This window comes from Rhea americana, unplaced genomic scaffold, assembly GCF_003343005.1.
Source record: "Rhea americana isolate MKP2758 unplaced genomic scaffold, rheAme1 scaffold_72, whole genome shotgun sequence".
Classification (NCBI taxonomy): domain Eukaryota; kingdom Metazoa; phylum Chordata; class Aves; order Rheiformes; family Rheidae; genus Rhea; species Rhea americana.
Window position 1 is genome coordinate 520071 of NW_028186890.1, and position 19106 is coordinate 539176.

The 19106-nt window shown below is 40.8% G+C and overlaps 1 protein-coding gene across 1 annotated transcript in view; it reads left to right on the forward strand.

Annotated features, from left to right (window-relative positions):
• PRR5L (proline rich 5 like) overlaps nucleotides 1–19106 on the forward strand; it is a 50713-nt gene that overhangs the window by 2475 nt on the left and 29132 nt on the right. Inside the window, exons 3-5 of the mRNA XM_085321872.1 lie at nucleotides 11395–11666; nucleotides 13088–13168; nucleotides 16963–17011. Coding sequence (XP_085177998.1) covers nucleotides 11497–11666; nucleotides 13088–13168; nucleotides 16963–17011 — 300 coding nt within the window. The 5' untranslated portion in view covers nucleotides 11395–11496. The remainder of the gene's footprint in view (nucleotides 1–11394; nucleotides 11667–13087; nucleotides 13169–16962; nucleotides 17012–19106) is intronic.

The following is a 19106-nucleotide window of genomic DNA, read 5'->3' on the forward strand; positions in this document are numbered from 1 at the left end:
GGGGCGCCGCGGGCCGCCGCGCTGAGCTCGGGGGGCGCCGGGGGGCAGCGCTTTACCGGGGGGCGAGCAAAGAGAGGCGTACAACCTGAATTACGCCGAGTTCTCCATTTGAAAATATTAAAAATAAACCCTCCGGCTCCACAGCGCTGCCGAGTGAGTCATTTCCAAACCAAATGTCTCGGGCTAACCCTTCCCCCCAGGAGGCACAATAATTCTGAAACCGGTGGTGAAGGGAAAGAGATTTCCCCCCCGTCTTTCTCTAGATAAACCGAATTAGCGGTAGCCCCTCCGCCAGAAGCCCCGTGGGCTGCCGCTGGAGCGCCGCTCCGTGCCTCCTGCCCGCGGGTCTCCGCGGTGGCCGCGCCGCGCTCACGCCCCTGCCCCGTCCCCGCAGGAGCCCTGGGAGCCTCTGCGCCCTGAGGATATTCACTGCGCTTTCCGTGGTCGCGACAGAACCTGCGCTTTGGCTCCTTCAGCAGCCAGACCTGTCCCCTGCTACCTTGTCCTCCGCGGGACATCATCACTCGTCCAGGCTGTGGCAGCCCGGACGCCGGCGGGCGCCGCTCCTGCCTGGCTGTGCTGAAAAGAGGAGTCTAAACACAGCAAATTTTCTCTGCCTTTTCCAGTCATATGATGATTTGTTCGTGTAAGCAGGCTGTCTCAACTCGAGGGATTTTTTTGTTTGTCAGCAGCAAGTGCTGAGCATATTTATAGACAGTGCTGTAATTTTGTGGTATGAAAAGTTTCAGTTATGCAGAACTCATCAGTACCTGGATCAGTGTGCAAGAGCTGTTCACATGTCGCGAATAGTGCTGTGCGTGCGTGTGTATTTGATGTGTATACCCATAGATCTTATTTCATGGTGAGGCTAGACCCAGAAACTGATTTGTAGGCTATACATTTTTTTTTCTAAAGCAGAAGCTGCAGTCAAGCTGTGCAGTAGGCCTTGATGGTATAGATAGACCAGTGAGACACAACGTAATGCTGTCCTGATACACTGACTTTCCTCAAACCTTTTGAGACTATAACACTAGGGGTAAAATCCTGTCCTCTGACTCCTGTGAAGAGCTTTGTTAGCATTTTGGCAACAGAAAGTGACCTATAGCTGAAAATATGTGCAGTAAAGTTATGCCAGCTATTTTGCAGCCATATGAAGGATGTTAGGTTTGAGAATACAATCTGTGGTAGCAACTCAGATCTAATGGGATTTCTGTGTTGGTAAGTAGAGAATCACTATGTGAAAACACTTGCATTCTAAGAAAATCTGTTTAGACTCAATTTACCCTGTTAATGTTATTTATATATTTTACAGTCAGATGAGACCATTACGATTACCCTGTCACATAAGGTGAAGAACTCCCAAGAGGTTTCAGCAACAAGTCTGCAACTTTTGTTTTATTTGCAACATGTGGGAGATTCATGAACTTAAAGTGCTATGAAAGTATTGAATTGAAGAAAATAAAAATGGTTCTTACTATCCCATAACACAAGAAAAAGAAGATTTGACATTCCCCATAAATGAAAATTTCAYGGTAATCCAAGACACTTCATGCTTTTGATACATAGCTCATAGTCACTGTATGGCATTTGATGCTAATATTTGAGTGAACTTTATAAAGCCGTAGCTGTCTATAACATACCTGAGGGAGGCAAATAAACCCTTGTCCTTGTGTCAAAAACCAGCTGCTTTTTGGTCGCACTAGGAAGAAACTTTTCTACAGCTACTGCGGGTAGATTATTCTGTGATTGTCGATGATGGAGATCTCTGAATCTCTGACTGAAATACTTGATTCTTACCAAGTCCAGTACAGTATATTGCGCTTAATTCTACATTGATGGTCCCTGCAAGTGCTCAGTGCCAAAGACACACAGTGGAGTTCAAACAGACAAAACCATATGAGAGGTTTTTTTTGTTAAGTCAGTATAGGGCAAGTGTTTCCTTTAGCAGCTTTACAGCAGAATTTAAAGAAATAATGCATCACATTTGTCTTCAGCCAAGATAAAATTCTCTCTAATTAATTTTATGTAGTGTATTTATGGACTGATATCAGCTCAGACTTTGATAAGACTTCCAAGGTTCAATTTCAAAGCTCGACTGGCATTTWTTAACTCTTCTCAATTCCTATGGGAAGAGTTTCAATTCCTTAAATTTCCAGTAACCAAAATTGCAGAATAGGTGAGATATTTAACCTCTACTTGAGAAATAAACAGATGCAGCTTCCATTCTTATGGAAAGAGTGGAGGGATGCCACTCAAATAGGTGAACCAGGGCTTAGAAGTAGCAAGCAAATAAGAACTCAAAGTGTATATTTTTAAACTCACATTTTCAATCATATGTGACTTTTCTAGGCACCTGTGGTTTTTGTGTTTTTTTTTCCATAGAAGTATGGGCTTTTCTACTCTCTGCTAATGGGAATTCAAACATAAATATACTTTGACTAAGTGTTTGCTGCGTTCCAGAGCTTATTCCGTAGGGATAACAACCCGTTCTTACTACATGAGAAGGGGCTAAATGTAATGTAGATGACAGAAGATTGCACCAAAGACCTTAGCAAAAACCCAATGGTATTAGCGCTGGCTGAGGCTGGGCTTTGATGTGTAAACAGGCTACTTAATCTCCATGTTTTGTAGTCCAGGGGTTAAAAATGTGAGATGTACTTCTATTTTTAATAATAACAATAGGAAATGTGAAAACAAAAACAAAAAMCATAAAAGAAAAAAGTGTGAAGTGCAAGGAATTCAAAGATGATATGATAGATTCACATTCTAGTTGCAGAATAGATAGTTCCTAAAATAAATGCAGTTGCTGGCTTTTTATTTGGTCCTGATGAAGTTTATCTTGCATGCTTTCTGATTACCATTCATAGTAAACTAAACATATCATTACATTTAGACTAATACAGCTTCCTTTCTTTTTCCTCTGAGTCTGTGTTCGTTCTTTTCTGCCCTTCTCTTTTTTTTTTAATTGGTGACTTTCTGCCTGGTTTCTTAAAGAAAGAATTACTGTTGCTATTCTTTATTTATTCCCCTCTAATAACTTTTGCAATTGGTAAGTGTATTTCACCACATTTGACCAAGGCAGGACAGGTCGGAAAGGGCAGTTTCTCTGAGTTTTGTGAAAACTTTTTTAGGGGCCATGCTGCAGGAAGGGCTCTAGCATGAGTTTATCTGCTTCTGCATGTGTAAAATTCAGAAGGGAGTGTGGTGTGAGAGATCAGACCTACTGTAGTTCTGCTGCTCGCGTAACTATTGAATATGAGCTGAACAGCTACATTTTTTTATTCCTTTTAAATACAACCCAACAACTTCTCAATGTGTAAGCAGAACTGCTGTGGTCTTTACAAACTATTCAATGTACATTATAGAATGCTTCGAATTAATTAATACACATATTTTCTGAATTTTGCTGCAGATGCTACTGCTGTCATTGGGGAGTTACTGAAAACGGGTTGAAGCTGCTAACAGTTGGCTTCTGGATTTGAAAGTACCTTTCTCAATTAAATCTTAAAGCCTTTTCTACAGCAAAAAGTGTAATGGCTTACTCATAATTGTCATTCAAGTGACATGTTCCTGACCCAGTTTGCTCCAGTAAGGATGCACTTATTAGTGCATCTGCTAAATACTTTTCCCACTGGTGGAAGGAAATAACTATTCATGTGTGTGTCATCTTGTTTCTGATATAAATGTTTTCATACCACGGGTTGTTCCAGTATAGCTGTGCAGTCTTCCTGCTAATCAGAGTAGTTAAAGGTGTGTAGGCCTAGGAATGTAAGAGCAGGGCAGAACTCACCGGCAGCTCTGGGGCCTGAGTTCCTGAAAGTGTATTTTTTAAGCCTCAATCCAGTCCATCAGTGTTATGCTTCTGAAACTCTGCTACGTTTTTGCATCTTGCCTTTCATAACCAGATCTTTGGTGTGATCATTGCTTATATGGGGAAAAAAATGTCTTCTACCAGATTAAATCAGTTGTTAGTGCATCCAATTTAAATTTGTCTCTAACTGATCAGCTAAGTGATTATAATATCTTCTTCGCTATTTTCCACCCAAGGTGTTTTCCAAGCAAGTGGTGCCTTTTAGTAGCCTTAACAATTTTCTCCGATTTTGAATCATGTGAGTCCAAGGAAGTGATTAATGTTTTTAAAGTAAAACAGATCTGTGGCAGAGACCAAAATAACTTTGTTGTCTTAGATGCCATTCCTATGTTACAAAATATTTCTTTTTCTATATGTTCTTTATTATGACTTCATTTCTTTATTTCATGCTAAACTGACTTGCTTTTGCTGTAACTGTTTTTTTTAGACTTTTTTTTTATAAGGAATCATATATGTATATGTGAAGTAGGCTTATTTCTAACAGGCCATAAACATGAAAGGGGCTGCAGTGGTCTTTGAACTACAGAGAAGCTGTCAAACCATGATGGGTTATAATAAGCAAAGGTTTTTTCCCCTTCATTTCTCATACATTTCCTCTCACTCTTACCAGAGTTTCACTTTGAGTTTCAGGTTTGCTTTAACCTCAAGAACTCAAAGCACAACTGAGTGGAAACCACTGGGTTTCTTTTCAAATGTTGCATGGATGGCTCTGTTGTCAAAGCCAAGTTAGATTTTTCAGTTAGTGAGTTTGTTTGGGATATATTGTGAATACAGATATGATGTGGGCCCAATCCAAGGAAGGGAATATATGGAAGAGGGAGGAGGATGGCAGGGATTCTGGGCTCACGTGTGGTGGGGCTGTGGGTCGTGTGCTGGGCTGGCTGAAGGCCTGCGTCAGCCAACTGGTGTCTAACCTGCACTGAAAGCTTGAGGGACCAACCTGTATTTGCCCATGGGACAGCAGCTTGGGCACAGCCCAGCGGGATCTTTGCAGCAAACACTTCCCTTCTTTCAGCCTGGATCCTGTACTTGTGCTGGGGAGCAGGGACATGGCCACTGCCTGGGCTCGTGGTCTGCGATCCTTGATCATACCTTAACTAGAGAATTTCTSCTGGCAAATTCTGTGAGCTCATCTGGTTTTGTCTCTGGGATTTCAGAAACGAGTGCCATTAATATGTGGGTGGAAAAAGCTGTCTTGTAAAGGCTGCAGTTTGAATCAGTCCTGCTGATGAGATTGCCAGACCCAAAGGCTGGTCTTGCACGGTCTCATTTACCTCCCTGGACTGAGAATGTCTCTGAGCGGGAGCTGTGCTCCTGGTGCTAGCATAAGCGTGAGAATAACTCATCCTCACTTCCAGATTGTTCTGCTATGTGAGGGGCTGCTAACTTGAGAAAATACCTGCACTTTGTCTTGCTTTTTCAGGGTTTGATCCAAAACAGTAAGATCAGTGGTTAGATTCCTATTGCTTTTGATGGGCTGTGGATTAAGCACTACATTTTTCGTGAGTCAGATTTCTGAAAGTGTAAAGCCAGGAAAGGATGAGGGTATAGGTCAGAAAAGTCCTATACTTTGAGACTGGGCCCCAGGCTGCCTTCAAAAAGAATTTTTGAGACTTTTGCTTTCAATAGCCTCTGAGATGTCTAAGACACGTCTCTTGATCAGTGTTGTCCAGAAAGGAACTTTTTTAGTTATTGAATAAATCTTGTTTTGATTATCTCCTTTCCTTCTGAAGAGCAAAGCTTGTTTTGTTTTTTACTTTTAAGAGACTAAGCAACTGGGTTGCTGCAAGAGTAACCAAATGTGTTATAAATTTAAATTGTTGCAGCAAATGCAGTCTGTGTTTTCTTAAAATACAAACTAAGTTTATGCACATGCATGTGTAGTTTTGATGAGCTAAAAGATAYGAAGGTAGAGATTGTTGGTTGCTTGCCCACTTGTCAGTGTGACTGWGTAGAGAATAAATGAGGGATTTATGTCAGAAATTGTGTTGTCTTGGGATCTTACCAGGTGAACTCAAATCAAGGATTTTGCCAATTGCATGCTTTGTTGAAGATTTGCTGGGCTGGAGGAAGAAGCCGCTAACAAGAATCTGGACTGTTCTCTGCACACTTTCTTGTGTGTGAGGTGGAATGAAACTGCTCCATTGTGGATCCGTGGATCTAGTGGGGATTTTTTTCTTAAATTCTGATTCTTCCATGCCCAAGCCATTACAGCAGAATCTGGCGTGTGTTGCAGTACCCAGTTTGTTTATTTTAAGGTCATATGTCATCACTGTCGCAATTGTAGAGAGTGTATAAAGGAGAAGAAAATGAGTGAGTGGGTATCTTCAAAAAGGGACTGCTTTCTACCTCTAATATAGTTCAAATGGCAAAACATTGCTTTTATCTGGATAAAYCCTCATTTTGTGCTGCTGCATTTAAGGAGAACTGTGAAATTTTTGCTGGGATGAATAGAGGCTCCTGTGATTCCTCCCCTCTCTGCTTCACTCCCTTGCCATCTGGTTTAAAGTTGCTTTTTGRCCTGTACTTTTTGGTGTGAATTTGGTATGAAGTAGTGTTGGTGCTAGCTATTCTATAAGAAGCAAAATCCATTTGTAGTTTGTGCTGCCTCGTCACTTTCARCAGCAGCTGTTGCTCTGACTCTTGCAGAAAAGACATCAGAGGAAATTTAAAGTGAATGAAGACAAATACGGTCTGTTCTTTTGTCGAGTCTTAATTGCCATGTTTTTTTCATTTGTTTGGTCCAATATTTTCAAGAAAATGCATAATTTGGAGGAAATGCTGCCAACATTTTCTTTGGGTTATTCTTTCTTCAGTAGAGAAAGAACTTTGTATTTTGCCTGATCTTTCTTTTCCTCTAGGCAGTCAGATATATTTTGGTCTGCTTGGTGGAAAATATCTTTTCATTAAATCTTCTTATAATTATCCCTCTGTTGGTTTTTGTCAATTGATAAAAATTCCTGGTTTGATCTCTSTAATGTTTTTATGTATGCCTTTATCTATGTGTGGGTGTATGTGTTGGAAAAAGGCTTGTCTCCTTGCTTGATTCTTCTCTTTAAAGATTCAAAGTAATCCAAAAAGTGTTTTCTCAGATATGATGAACTGCAGATGAATGAAGATACATCGTCTGTCAGATTAAGCACATTGTCCTATTTCACTGCCCCGGGTTAGAACATTGACATCCAACTCTGAACAGCGTCCTCGCTTGAATGCYTGGGCTTTACAGAGATGACATATGAGTCTTGTTAAAGATCTAGAGGGTTTTAATAGCTGGATTTCGAGATGATGAACAAGGATAAGTGAAAAGAAAGACCAGGAGTCTTGTTCTCAGCTGGAAGGGAAGGAAGAACAATACATGCCTCTCTGACTGATGACCAACGTCATGTCTAAAAAAGCGTGTTCGGTCATTAAATGAGATGAGGAGAGTGGAGAATCTTTTAGAACATATCACTGGCATGTAGTTTTCGTGTAATTTGAGACTCTGTGATGCCACCTACGTATGCTCCCAGCATTTAGACTATGTGGCAGTGAGAATACCTTGGTGTGGCTYGTCTCTCTCACAGTTGCTGCACCTCAGTGTGCAGGTCCTCAGACCTTTCATAAGCAGTAGTGAGAGACGGTTGCCTAGTGGCATTTCACATCCTCCTGTCTCCCGTCTTTGGGGAGAATTAACAACTGCTTCTCTGTTTGGTAACTRCTTCTCTGTAAAACTTTTTCTAGTTCTATGAGTGATAAGTAATAGGAATGTGATTATTAGATGTAGATTTTGTTTTACAGTCTTCTGAAATACTTTAATCTTAGGAATGGGAGACGGGGTATGTGGGGGGTCAGACTGAAGGCTTCTAGGGGAAGAATAACTGTTTTTGAATCTTTCTGCCTAATTTAATCGTTTTCAGAGCAAACTGAAGGGAACAATTATAATCTTGTTATACTCAGCATTTTGTTAATTATTGTGCATTCCCAGTAACTAAAACAGACCAAATACCATAAGGACTTCTTACTAACCTAAAACTACATTAATGCCTCTCTTACCACAAGGATAGTTTCTCTCATCAAAAAGCCAATAAATTGCGCATTGCAGGATGCACAACATGGACATTGCCAATAAACTGCTAATGCAAATTTCCCGTGAAGATGAAGCAGTATTTACAAGGGTGACTTGTTTTGCTAAAACTTTCAGCGAACACTAGTTGCTGTCTGATCTGATGCAAGTGTGGCAGATGTGGTTCTTTGGCAGCGATTGCGGGGACAGGGCAGAGGTAGCGGTCTGGCTTTGGTGCTGTGCTGTATGCTCAGATGCACAGGGTCTGCAAAATGTGAAGCTGCTGTACCAAAAGAGTTTTCTAGTAAACACTCTCTTACTTCTGGCTTTATGAAGCTCTGRAAGTAGTGAAAGTAGGCTGTGGGCATAGGGAGAGGATGGTCTTTCTCATTGGTTTTGGCATTTCCAGTTCTGATAGCATGACAGTCAGTTATATTTGGATATAATTTCATGACCAGCCTGCATTCAGAGTATCAGTTTATTTACTATTCCTGCTATTTAACAGTCACCATTTTAGGTAAAGTAGAGAGATTTTTATCTCTGAATCCTAAAGAAATGGATATCAGACTCTGAATCTGTCCCAAAAGCAGAAGATTTTTTCTTAAATTCCTGATGAGAACCTAGAATAAAGTTTACCTGACAATAACACAGAACTGCAGACTGTGGGTCTGGGGGAAAAAGGTGGGAAGAGGGRATGCCTTATCTTCTCTATACAGATGAAACTTTGTTATTATGTGTCTAGGTGACTTTTACAGAGGTTGAGGAAACAAGGTGCATATTTCCGTGAGAAAAAACAAGCATGTTCTTTTAGTAAGAGGCATTCAGGAAATTTGCCATTGGGCCCGGTATATCCCATAGTTCTGCTACTGTGGAATTATTCTCATTAATTTATGGATCAAACTCAGAGAATACATTCATGATCATATTGTTTTACCTCTCACACAAAACAGGGCAAAGAATTTCCTACACAAACTTTAATGGTATATATAGTAAAGCCTCAGAGGTTTTTTCCCTTGGTTTTGTACTTCTGAATTTAAGTTTTCACCTTTCAAATTAACATAGCTCTAAATTGCATTTTTTTTTATTGAAGTGCAGCTTTATAAAGTACTTTCACTGTGTCTGTGTTAAGAATACTTATTTGCAGGGTTTTAATGCTTATACTGCCTGGAATAGTGATAGGAGGGGAATTGTGGGCTAGCACAGTCATCCTAACCACTGTTTATAAGACTGTTTAATGCGTACCCCGATCTAAAGCATTTTTTATATCACATTATATAGCTCTGAAAAATATATACTGTTTTCCCTGTACACAGATTTTAGAAATGGAAATCTTACTGCACCACTGAGAGAAGTGACCCTCTTTCAACTCAGCACGCTATCAGCTGTTGAATTTATAGATGACAAATACTGGCACAATTACTTGTTTCACAGCAGAAGTATCCATTTAATTTATTCTTATTCTTTACCTCCAAAACACCTTTTTGTATGTTATGAGAAAAGTCTGTGCTCAGCTCTCCAAGGTATTGTACCTTTTTTCTGCTATATTAGAAATTGAAATTTCTAGTGTGGTTAAGAGTTACTGGCACAGAAATTGCTGGAAGATTGCAAATATTTGGGCAATGTAAAATGAAATTAATGTTATCTCGAACTGCACACAAAAGACAATGCTGATTTGCTTATACTATTTGTATTTATTATTAATTTGTAGGATTTAGGATTTTTTTTTTAACTGGAACAGAGCAGCCACAGAATCACTAGTCTGCTGATCTTTGACAAGTAATGCTTGTCAAAGCTCAGCTCACCTGGTGAAAGATTACCTGCACTGTGTCGTCTCTAAAGACAGCAAAGAGTTGTCAGAAAAAAAGTTGCCCTGGCAGTGATGTTCCCGCTCCACAACAATCTATCCAAACTGTATTCAACCTGTGTGTGTGTGTGTGTGTGTGTGTGTATGTGTGGCAGAGGAGGGGTAACAACTGGATTTATTTCTTGCATAACGCAGAGAATGATAGCACCACATGTGTCAGTGCCTAACACATGAGATGAATGGTGGTTGTTTCCGTGGCTTTTGGGCAGAGAGATCTGTGAGAARCCTGAAGGGCTGGGGCAGTCCCAACATGCGTCTTCTAAAGGGAGTGGGGAGCTGCTCCCTGTGCCGTTATGCATCACAGTTTGGGAAGCCTTTTAATGAACCCRTTTCTCTCTAGTCGTATCTCAATTCATCTTTGCTTGCAGTAAAACTCCCTCAACAGCAGGGCTTCTGTTTGATTGCTTTTAGCCCAAATCCAGTCCTCCTGCTGGTTCAGGTTCTCTCAGCGCTGGGCCTGTGGTGTCTGGTGGAGCAGAGAGCTTCCTCGCTCTTTGGGTTAGGCTACGACCAGCAGAAGTGGAGGCAGGGTGGCGAGGTGAACCCAGCGCGAAGCAGGGCAACTCAGGAGGAAGAAAGTTATTCTCATACTTGTAGAATAGTTAATTATGGTTTAAAGAGTGGGAACWGCATTTCTTTGGCTGATCGTGTCTCTTTTCACCTCATTCTGAAGATGCGGTGGAAAAGAGAAGATTTTTCTTTACATCTTCTATGTGCTCTTTGGTTACACAACTTTTTTGTTTGTTTTTCTTTTCCTCTCTCTTTTCTCCCATGTCTCCATTCTCCAGACTGCCAACTACATCTACAGGCTGTGTTCCTCTGAAGTGGGAAGACTTCGAAGTTCAGAAGCTTTGCCAGAGTTTCTGTGGTTTTTATCCAACCCCATTCTAACTTGTGCTGTTTCTGTGGTATACTCAGGGCTACATATTCATCTATATGAAGACGATGATCAGAGGGGAAAGCACAGGCATTTTATATTTGGTCAAGCAATTTCTTCTTTTTCTGTAGAGGGAAAAACAAACATAACAGTCCTGCTTACTCTCGAGATATCTCCTTGTGAGACCTTTTTTGCAAAAAGCTCCTTATTGCATCCTTTTTGTGATGGACTGATAGTGAGGTTTTATTCCCTTGCATAATAACGCTTCTCAAAAAAGACATTCATCTTTTGTCTTGTTGTTCATCTTTTGTCCCCTTCTGCTTTTTGGTGAAATAGTTTTTCTGTCTTTCCAGTTTCTGCTCCCATTTTATACAGTCYGAAGGGCTGACTATATTTAAAAGTATTTGTAAAGTGCCTCCAGCAGAAGAGTTTAAGTATCTCTGTTCCAGCACATCTGCTAAATGAAGTGGAAAGAGAGATTGTGCTTGTTTTCCAGGCTGGCTACATTGGGTGCTTCTTTAAGAGACTGGATGGAAGAATAGGCTGCCATTGAAGAGCTCTTGAAGAGCTGCCTAAATTTTTTGTTTGTAGGATAGGCTATTTCTTTGTCTTGCACTCTTCCTTTCTCTTCACTTCACAGAATTGTTTCATTCCTTTAATTGTTTTGAATGTGAGTCCATGTTGCAACCTGACGTGATGGGGAACTGCTAGTCAGAGATTGACTCTACTTTTTTCTGTAGGCCACTGCAGAATTTGAAGACCTACTGATGTCCTTGAGATTGACACTTGGACCTTCAAGAGAAGAGGCTTTCTGACAGACCTGCTCCAGTCTATCTGACTCTATGACTGGGGGGTTCACCCTGGCTCCATCCTTTGCTCTCCAGTTGTACAAGATGGGTTCATTCAGAAGGCCCAGACCTCGTTTCATGAGCTCCCCTGTGCTCAGCGACTTGCCACGTTTCCAAGCAACCCGKCAAGCTTTGCAGCTGAGCTCCAATTCTGCGTGGAACAGGTGAGCAGGACCTGCTCAACTGAGCTCTGTCTGTGCGTAACGGTCCTTCAGTAATGGCAATACAAGGTCTCAGACCATTTATGGCTAAGCTTATCTGTTTATGAGCATGAATAAATTTTTGGCCAATGCCAAAAATGCCCAAGCTTTGCCTGTATGGAAGAGCTCCTGCAGAGGTGACATAATTAGACCTAGTAACCATAACCTTATTTTTGGCTAACATTGTTCAGAGATGCTGTCTTGAAATAAACCAGAATTGCTTTAGGTTAATATGTTAATGGTTACCTCTTCAGTACCAGTTAAGGAAAAAATGTTGCTAGTAATGTAACAAAGGTTAATTTCTTAATGTAGCAGGCTTCTTTACGTGAAGCTTTTATCACAGTCAGGTTCCTTTGACAGCTCTAAAGTTTGTGGCTTCTACCAATGTTTCTTACTGATAATCAAATCCTGTCCGCAGTACATGTTGTACCACAATGCATACTGGAAAAATGACTTGTAGGATAAAGTGTGAAATATCCTGAGTTGATTTGATGGCTTGTTGCTGTCAAAAGTGGGTGTTTCCACCTTTCCTTCTGCTACCATGCACGAGCCCTGTGCTCTACAGACTCCTCTTTCTTGCTTATCTAGCTGAGCTTGCTAAAGTCACACAAAAGTAGCCCAGTAAAATATCATAAAGTTTTGTGCCAAGGTAGTAAACTGAGATCAGTGAAGCATACAAGRAGTACCATAATTGGCCCACAGAAGGGATCACCTTATAGGATATGACACTACCTCTTGTTGGCTGCAGCAAGCTTTTACACCTACTAAGCCATCTTGTGTACTCTCTGTTTATGACTTTCTTGGTGCTGGTCAGAAAAGTATTAATTAGAAGATTTTCCAGCAGCTATTACCACATTTTACAAGCATTAACTGGGCTTAAAATTGGGTCTGACTGAAGTGATGCTGGCTACAAAGCTTGTGCCGGCATAGGATCCTGCCAAATGCTGCAGGTAGAAGAGTTTGGCTAGTACTGCTAACATCACTTGATAATGCAATATGATGTGTTTGGCAGATAATGCTGAAAATCTATGTCTTCTTGTAGCAAGTTGCTCTGCAGGAGCTAGCAGGGATGCACTAAACAGTCACATTAAATGTATACTCTGTGCAGGCGTGTTCTTTGTGAACGGTGTCACTATAGCAACTTTCCTTTGCTTACTCTAGACCCAGCTTAACATTGATTYTGCTCTGTCTCTTGCGAGAGATGTAGATAAATAAGAGTGATGATTTCTAGGAGAGAAAAAGTGGAAGTATTTAAGTGAAATTAACCTCTTCACCCCATTATAACCACTCAGCTTTTGGCAGCTAGCTCGTATTGCTCTCTGTATTAAATCATTCTGGCAGGTTTTATTTATGGATGCTGTACTATTTTACTTCTTTTTTGACAGTGTTCAAACAGCAGTGATAAATGTGTTCAAAGGGGGAGGCTTGCAGAACAATGAACTTTACACCCTCAATGAAAATATCAGGTAGGTTGCTGAAATGCATGAAAAAGGGACTTTCGTTATGTGATGTTTGTTTGTTTTCATTTCTCTATAGAAAAGTAGTTAGAGGATACTGGCAGGAGGAGAAGGGGTAGAAGCCACCTTAAGCACAGCTTTGCAGTTTCAGGCTAACTTCCTTCTCTTTTGCCACTGAGTAGGATGAATGGCATGGGACTAAGCTTTTGGGTAATGTTTCTCTGATCTACGTGGATGTGTAACTTTGAAAAGGACAGGGTATGTATTTACTTGTATTGAAGGCATTTTGTCCCCCCCCTAGGGAATTTGGCCCTTCTGGCTGACTTTTTTACACTTTTATCAGTTATGGCAGTAACATGTCTTTTCTAAAGCCAAGCTTCCCAGACTCACGGAGTGTTTAAAACAAAGCAAAAAAAGCATTTCCATAAAAAAATTAATCTTCATTTGATGATTGTGGAGCAAGACCTGAAAATATGAACCCCGAAGATTAAAAAACTAACAGACAGGTTCTAACACTGCYGATGGTGACAACTAAAAGTATCACCATTTTTTTAGCAGGTCTTCTGTTTTCCTATGGTTTCATTGGGATTGTTTGGACAGTTTGGTTAGTAGTAGATAGGACTACAGAGTAGGTAAAAAGCAATTTTTTCATGCCATGGTTCCAAGCAGTGCTAAGAGGAGTGTTGACAGAAGTCATGAGGGCAGTTCTTCCTGCATCTCTGTTGCTCACAAATCCATATTGATTCATCTTGAATGTCATCATATAGGTCTCAACTTCCTCTTTTGTATGGAACCTCTGCCCCCAATCCTTGCTACATTTTTACTGTATGCCAAGTTATGGTTAAAGTTCAAATGGCTATTCAGGTTAAGTACTTAATAAGCTACAATCTAAATTACCCCTTCCTCTACTTTCAAAATAAATGCAGCTTGCAGAGCATGAGACTCTCTCCTACTTGATCTTGGCCCAAAGGTGAAAGTTTTGTAAAATTCCTTCTGAAAGCTGAGTCAGAGCAGAGTCTTGTGCTTCAGCAGCATCTTAGTGTGCTCAAGTCAGAAGTTCTCAGGTTAGATTTCTGTACTTGTGGCAGTCTAATTATCACTGAAGTGAAGATTTCTGTATGTGAAAGGAAAAACAGATGTCTTAAGCCTTTGAAAATACCCTGATCCACAGCTCTTTGGAGACAGGATTGGAGACTGGATTTGTGTTTTGTCACTGATCTCAGCCTGCTTTCACTTCCCTGTGCAAGCAGATGCTCCTTCCCACCCTTGCATAGGAGACACTAGGCATCAAGTGTTCCYGTATGCTGCCACAGGTCTCCCATTTCCCCTGTTTTCCTCCTCCTCCTGTGAGGAGGAACTGGCACTCAGTGCTAGGCTGCTTTTGGAGTCATATGCTGACTGTCTGAGCTGCTCTTGCCTCTTTAATACAGGGAGAGGAAAACATTGCAGAGGACACTAGAGCACTTTACTTGTGCTCTCTTGTGTGCACTTACTCACATGGGAGGTAATACCAGCTCTTAACAGGCTCAGAGTATTTGGTTGCTGGAGCAGCAACCTGTGCTTTAGTAGCTGTTCTCTCTCTTGTCTGGAGACTGGGAGGCAGCACACCAGACGGAGTAGCCTTGCTGACTGGGCTTGGCCCTAGTGGCTGGACCATCCTCTGTTCATGTTGGTTACTGAAGTCAATCTAGTCTGTCAAGAGCTGAGTGAAGAACAGGAAATTCTCTGTGAAATTTGTATGCTTTTTGAGTAGTTCTCGTGGTGGGGAGGGAAATATACTCTTCCAGATACAGGCACTCACAAGCAGCACTTGGAAGCACTCGCCTTGAAATAAATGATTAATGTTCCTACAGGTGCCCTGAGCATCAGTTACATCTCAAAATGTCATTTCCTAAGTAGGTTACTTCAGCATTCAAGTAGCTCATTAATATCAGTCTGAGGAGCAAAGGACTTGCATGTGCATGTAGGTATGTGCACACATCTGCCACTTGCACCTGTGATTCTTGATACAGCTTCCAACAAAACGTCAGTTCTGCATGTACCAGCTAAACGTATGGCTTGACACTTGGCAAAGGGCCAGACCTGTCAGAAGGCCAGTTATTGTGCACCATGAGATTAAGCTGGTGCATTTTTCCTGGTTTATATTTCTCTGTTCAGATCATCTGTGGAAGTTAGCAAATGCAGTACCTTAAGAGAATTGCAGATTCTGCACAGTGCTTAATTATTTGGCGGTGAGAATGCAGAAGAGTATTAAATTAGGGTAATAATGACAAGACCGGGAGATGAGCAGGTGGTAACATTTTGCTCTGGCTTGCTGCCACAAAGTTTACATCCTGCTGTGATTTGATACCATAATCTCACTGGATACCGTTTTTTTTTTTTTTTTTTTTTTTAACTACTCTAAGTCAATTGTTGCAGCAAGAGGAAATGTCAGAAATGCCACAGAGAGATGGGCTCCCAGGAAGCAGGAGGTGACCTGGCCAGAACTAGCAGGAGGCTGCTGAGGTTCTTGCTGGAGTGAAAGCCTTCAGTTGAAAGTGTGGATAGTCTACTCGATAGACTCAAATTCTCCCATTGATATGTGAATTAATTGACCAAAGCCCCTCAGGATTCAGCTGAAGCTAGTGGAAATGCGAACAGGCCCCCAAATACTCATCTGGGTTAGCCATCTCATAAAAAGAGAAATGAGCTTTGAGGTGAACGGCGTAAATATAATATCTATCAGAGAGAAAGAGTAAAAGCATATTTCCATGTGAATAAATGTAGAAGTTTTACAAAATGTTTAGAGAGGATGGTTGTTGTCAAAATCTATTTTCACCAAAGATCAGGAAAAAAATAGTGTAGTCTGTTAGCAAGAAGTCAGCCTGAGACTTATATGTGTCCCTGACTCAAATGGCATTTTCAAACACTCATGGTTGTACTTCTCCATGATGAAAAGCAAAATTCTTAAAGAGCAAAAATGCAGCACTTTGCAGTAGAAAGTATTAGGCAACTTTTAAATTTGAGGCAAAATTACCAGCTCAAGTCACTGACAGCTGAAGGTACAGATGCTCTGAACTTTTTGCGTTCTTTTTTAATACTTCTTCTAATTTAAATCCTAATTTTTACATCGGAATTTTGAACTATAACATGTATCAGAATTGAAAACTTTGAACGTAGCCTTATGTAAAATCAACAGTTTCTAATCAGAAGTAATTGTTAAATGTGACTATGTGACTTCTGCCTGCATGTATTCAACATGCGTCTTGTTCAATTTCTACAATTGCTTTCTTGAAAAATGTGGGGGTTTTTTTTGTTTTTTTTTTTTTTAAAAAAAAGGTAGTCGTGGGGAAGCCACAGCTTCTGCCTGCATGTTTACTTCTTTGCTCCTCTCCTTATCCTCCTACCTTCTACTTCCAGGAGAAAAGGAAATAAAACATTAGGGAGATTCACAGTGAAATGAAAGGCAGCTTTGTTTAAAGGAAAATCAGAAAAAATGAATTTCAGACTAAATAAAAACTTTAAATTCCCTTTCCAGATCTCTGCAAATTCAGGGGGTCAGTTTTTCTTGCTTGTTCTAGATGTGTGGCTTATAAATAGAGGACTTCAGGGAGGCTATTTCATTCCTTCATAATTTGAATATAGCCTCTGCTGACATTAACACAATGTATGCTTAGATGTAAATGAAATTTAACTGTGGCTAAAATGACACATTCATATGTACTCAAGTGTCTAGGGGTTGACTAGTAATGAAGCATGGATAAGCCTGTGAGAAGTGACCAGCAATGGCTGTTTCTTCATGGTTGTGTTCCTTCTGTCTACAGACGGCTGCTGAAGAGTGAACTTGGATCCTTCATCACAGATTACTTTCAGGTATTACATGATTTGCTTTCTTTCCTTTGAGCTGTGCTCTCTTCAGCTTTTTAGTGTATAAAAACTTTAATACCCCTTTTAACTAGAATGTAGCCTACATGTATTTCATTTCTGTTTTGCCACAGAAGGTCATTGAGGCATTGGATTTTGAATTTTAATATGGGCCATGTAGCCTTGGAAGTAATTATATTTGGGTATGTTTGTGCTAAAAGAGGGTTAATCTTAAGAATGGCTGCTAGTAGCCTGCTAGAATCGAGAAGGAATTCATTTCATAAACTTTTTTAAAAAGAGTTTAGTTTTTTTCACCCTAATATTCTCCAGTAAATAGAATACTGGATAACATTTTCTGAAACAGGAGCCAGTGAAGGGCAAAGGGGAAGAAGAAAGATAACGTCTTTCTGTTTTGGGGAGGCAGAGAAGGAAGTCCCTATCAGCAGGAAATCAACCTGGTTACAGTTTGCCTTTTGTTCCCATAAGTATACTTGTAATCTATGAAAAAGTGAAAGATGAAGGATTAGGAAAGATATAATCTATCACAAATATAAATAACTGTTACTGCCTTTTACTGATACTGTCCAGATAGACAGAGGTTCAAATGTAACCACATGAAAGAGTGTGTTAGATGATTTTGAGAGAATGCTGGTGGCTTTCAATATTTTAAGTAGATCGCTGTAGTGTTAATTTAAAAAAAGAGAAGAAAACAAGAGGGATTTTTGTGTTGGTTTTATTCCCCTTGAGTGTAAAAGAGAGATACAGAGACAGAGAGAGAATTTCAGTACTTCTAAAGTGGCTGACACTGCTCTCTGCTGTGCCAGCAGTTCAGAAGAGGTGGAAAAAAAAAAACGACTAATGTTATTTCCTATCAGTATTAGATTACATGACTTAAAAAAATTCCCCACACTGTGCTATCAAATTAGAAACAAACTCCTTTCCTGGGGGCAGTTACGTTTTGCTTCTTCAGCCCTATCTGTGCAGGTCATTTACTGGAAGGAGACGGCTTCTTTTGCTTCAGGGCAGGACGGTTCCTAGAGCGTGCGCGGAGCCTGGTGAGAACCAGGCAGGGAGACACCCAGCCCGGAGTACAGAGCATCTGCCCTGAGTGGAAGTCTGTTACTGTTCCAGCTAATTCAAAAACAGACAAATGAAACTTTGCAACAACTTGAGATTTGGAAGGTCTTCATCAGGTACCCAGATACACCAGTGACAGGCATGGTATAAGATAACATAGGATATTTCATGAGGCAACTTTGTGCATTTGGAAGACTGAGCAGAGCATAGGATTGTGCGTGTTGCTGAGGGATTTGAGGTGCTGACGTACGACTGTTATCTGCTTTCAAAAATTCAGTGTGTACTGAAAGAGGCCTGGTTGGGTTCCAGCTCTGAATAAGACGCAGCTGCGTTATGTCACCGGGCAGGATGAGCTAGAGACTCCTGGGGCCTGGATGGCTCAAAGCATTCGGTTTTGGATATGTTGTTCTCTTCCTGCAGACTGTAAACCTCAACCCTGTCCTAGTGCAGCTAGGGCTAGTGGCATTAGCTGATACTCCTTAGACCTCTCAGCAGGAAAGCTAGTGATTAAGGAGACTGCTTAGGCTGTAGTCCGCTCATTCCTGGAGGCTGGACATTTTGACTGGGAATGCATCCTTGTTAGCAAGTACAGGGCATCTGAGCTTGTCCCAGGAGAAGGATTTTGTCACCAACACTGTTTTCTGCAAAAGCCAGGAGAAGAGATGTGTTCTCTCACTTTAATGACAGGGCTGTATTACTTCATTCAAAGGCCATAGTCGCAGTGTATGTACTCAGCAGTACACTTGCAGAGAGAGAAATGGCCTTTGCTTCAGAGAGCTTGCAGTTTAAGGGCAGTCAGTCCTGGATTTATTTTTCTGTCAGTCTGTCTGTTCACACTTGTGCAAATATCTCAGTATGTAGGTACTAGTTCAGTTGCAGTTGCTGCTTTCCGACTAAAGTCACTGGTCATTGGTCACTAAAGTTTAACTCTATTTTTTTTAACTCAATGTTGAAAGAAGTCACTTGGCATCAATCAAACTTGTGGCAAAGAGTGTGAGATAAAGGTTGTTGTAGGAAATCATGTTTT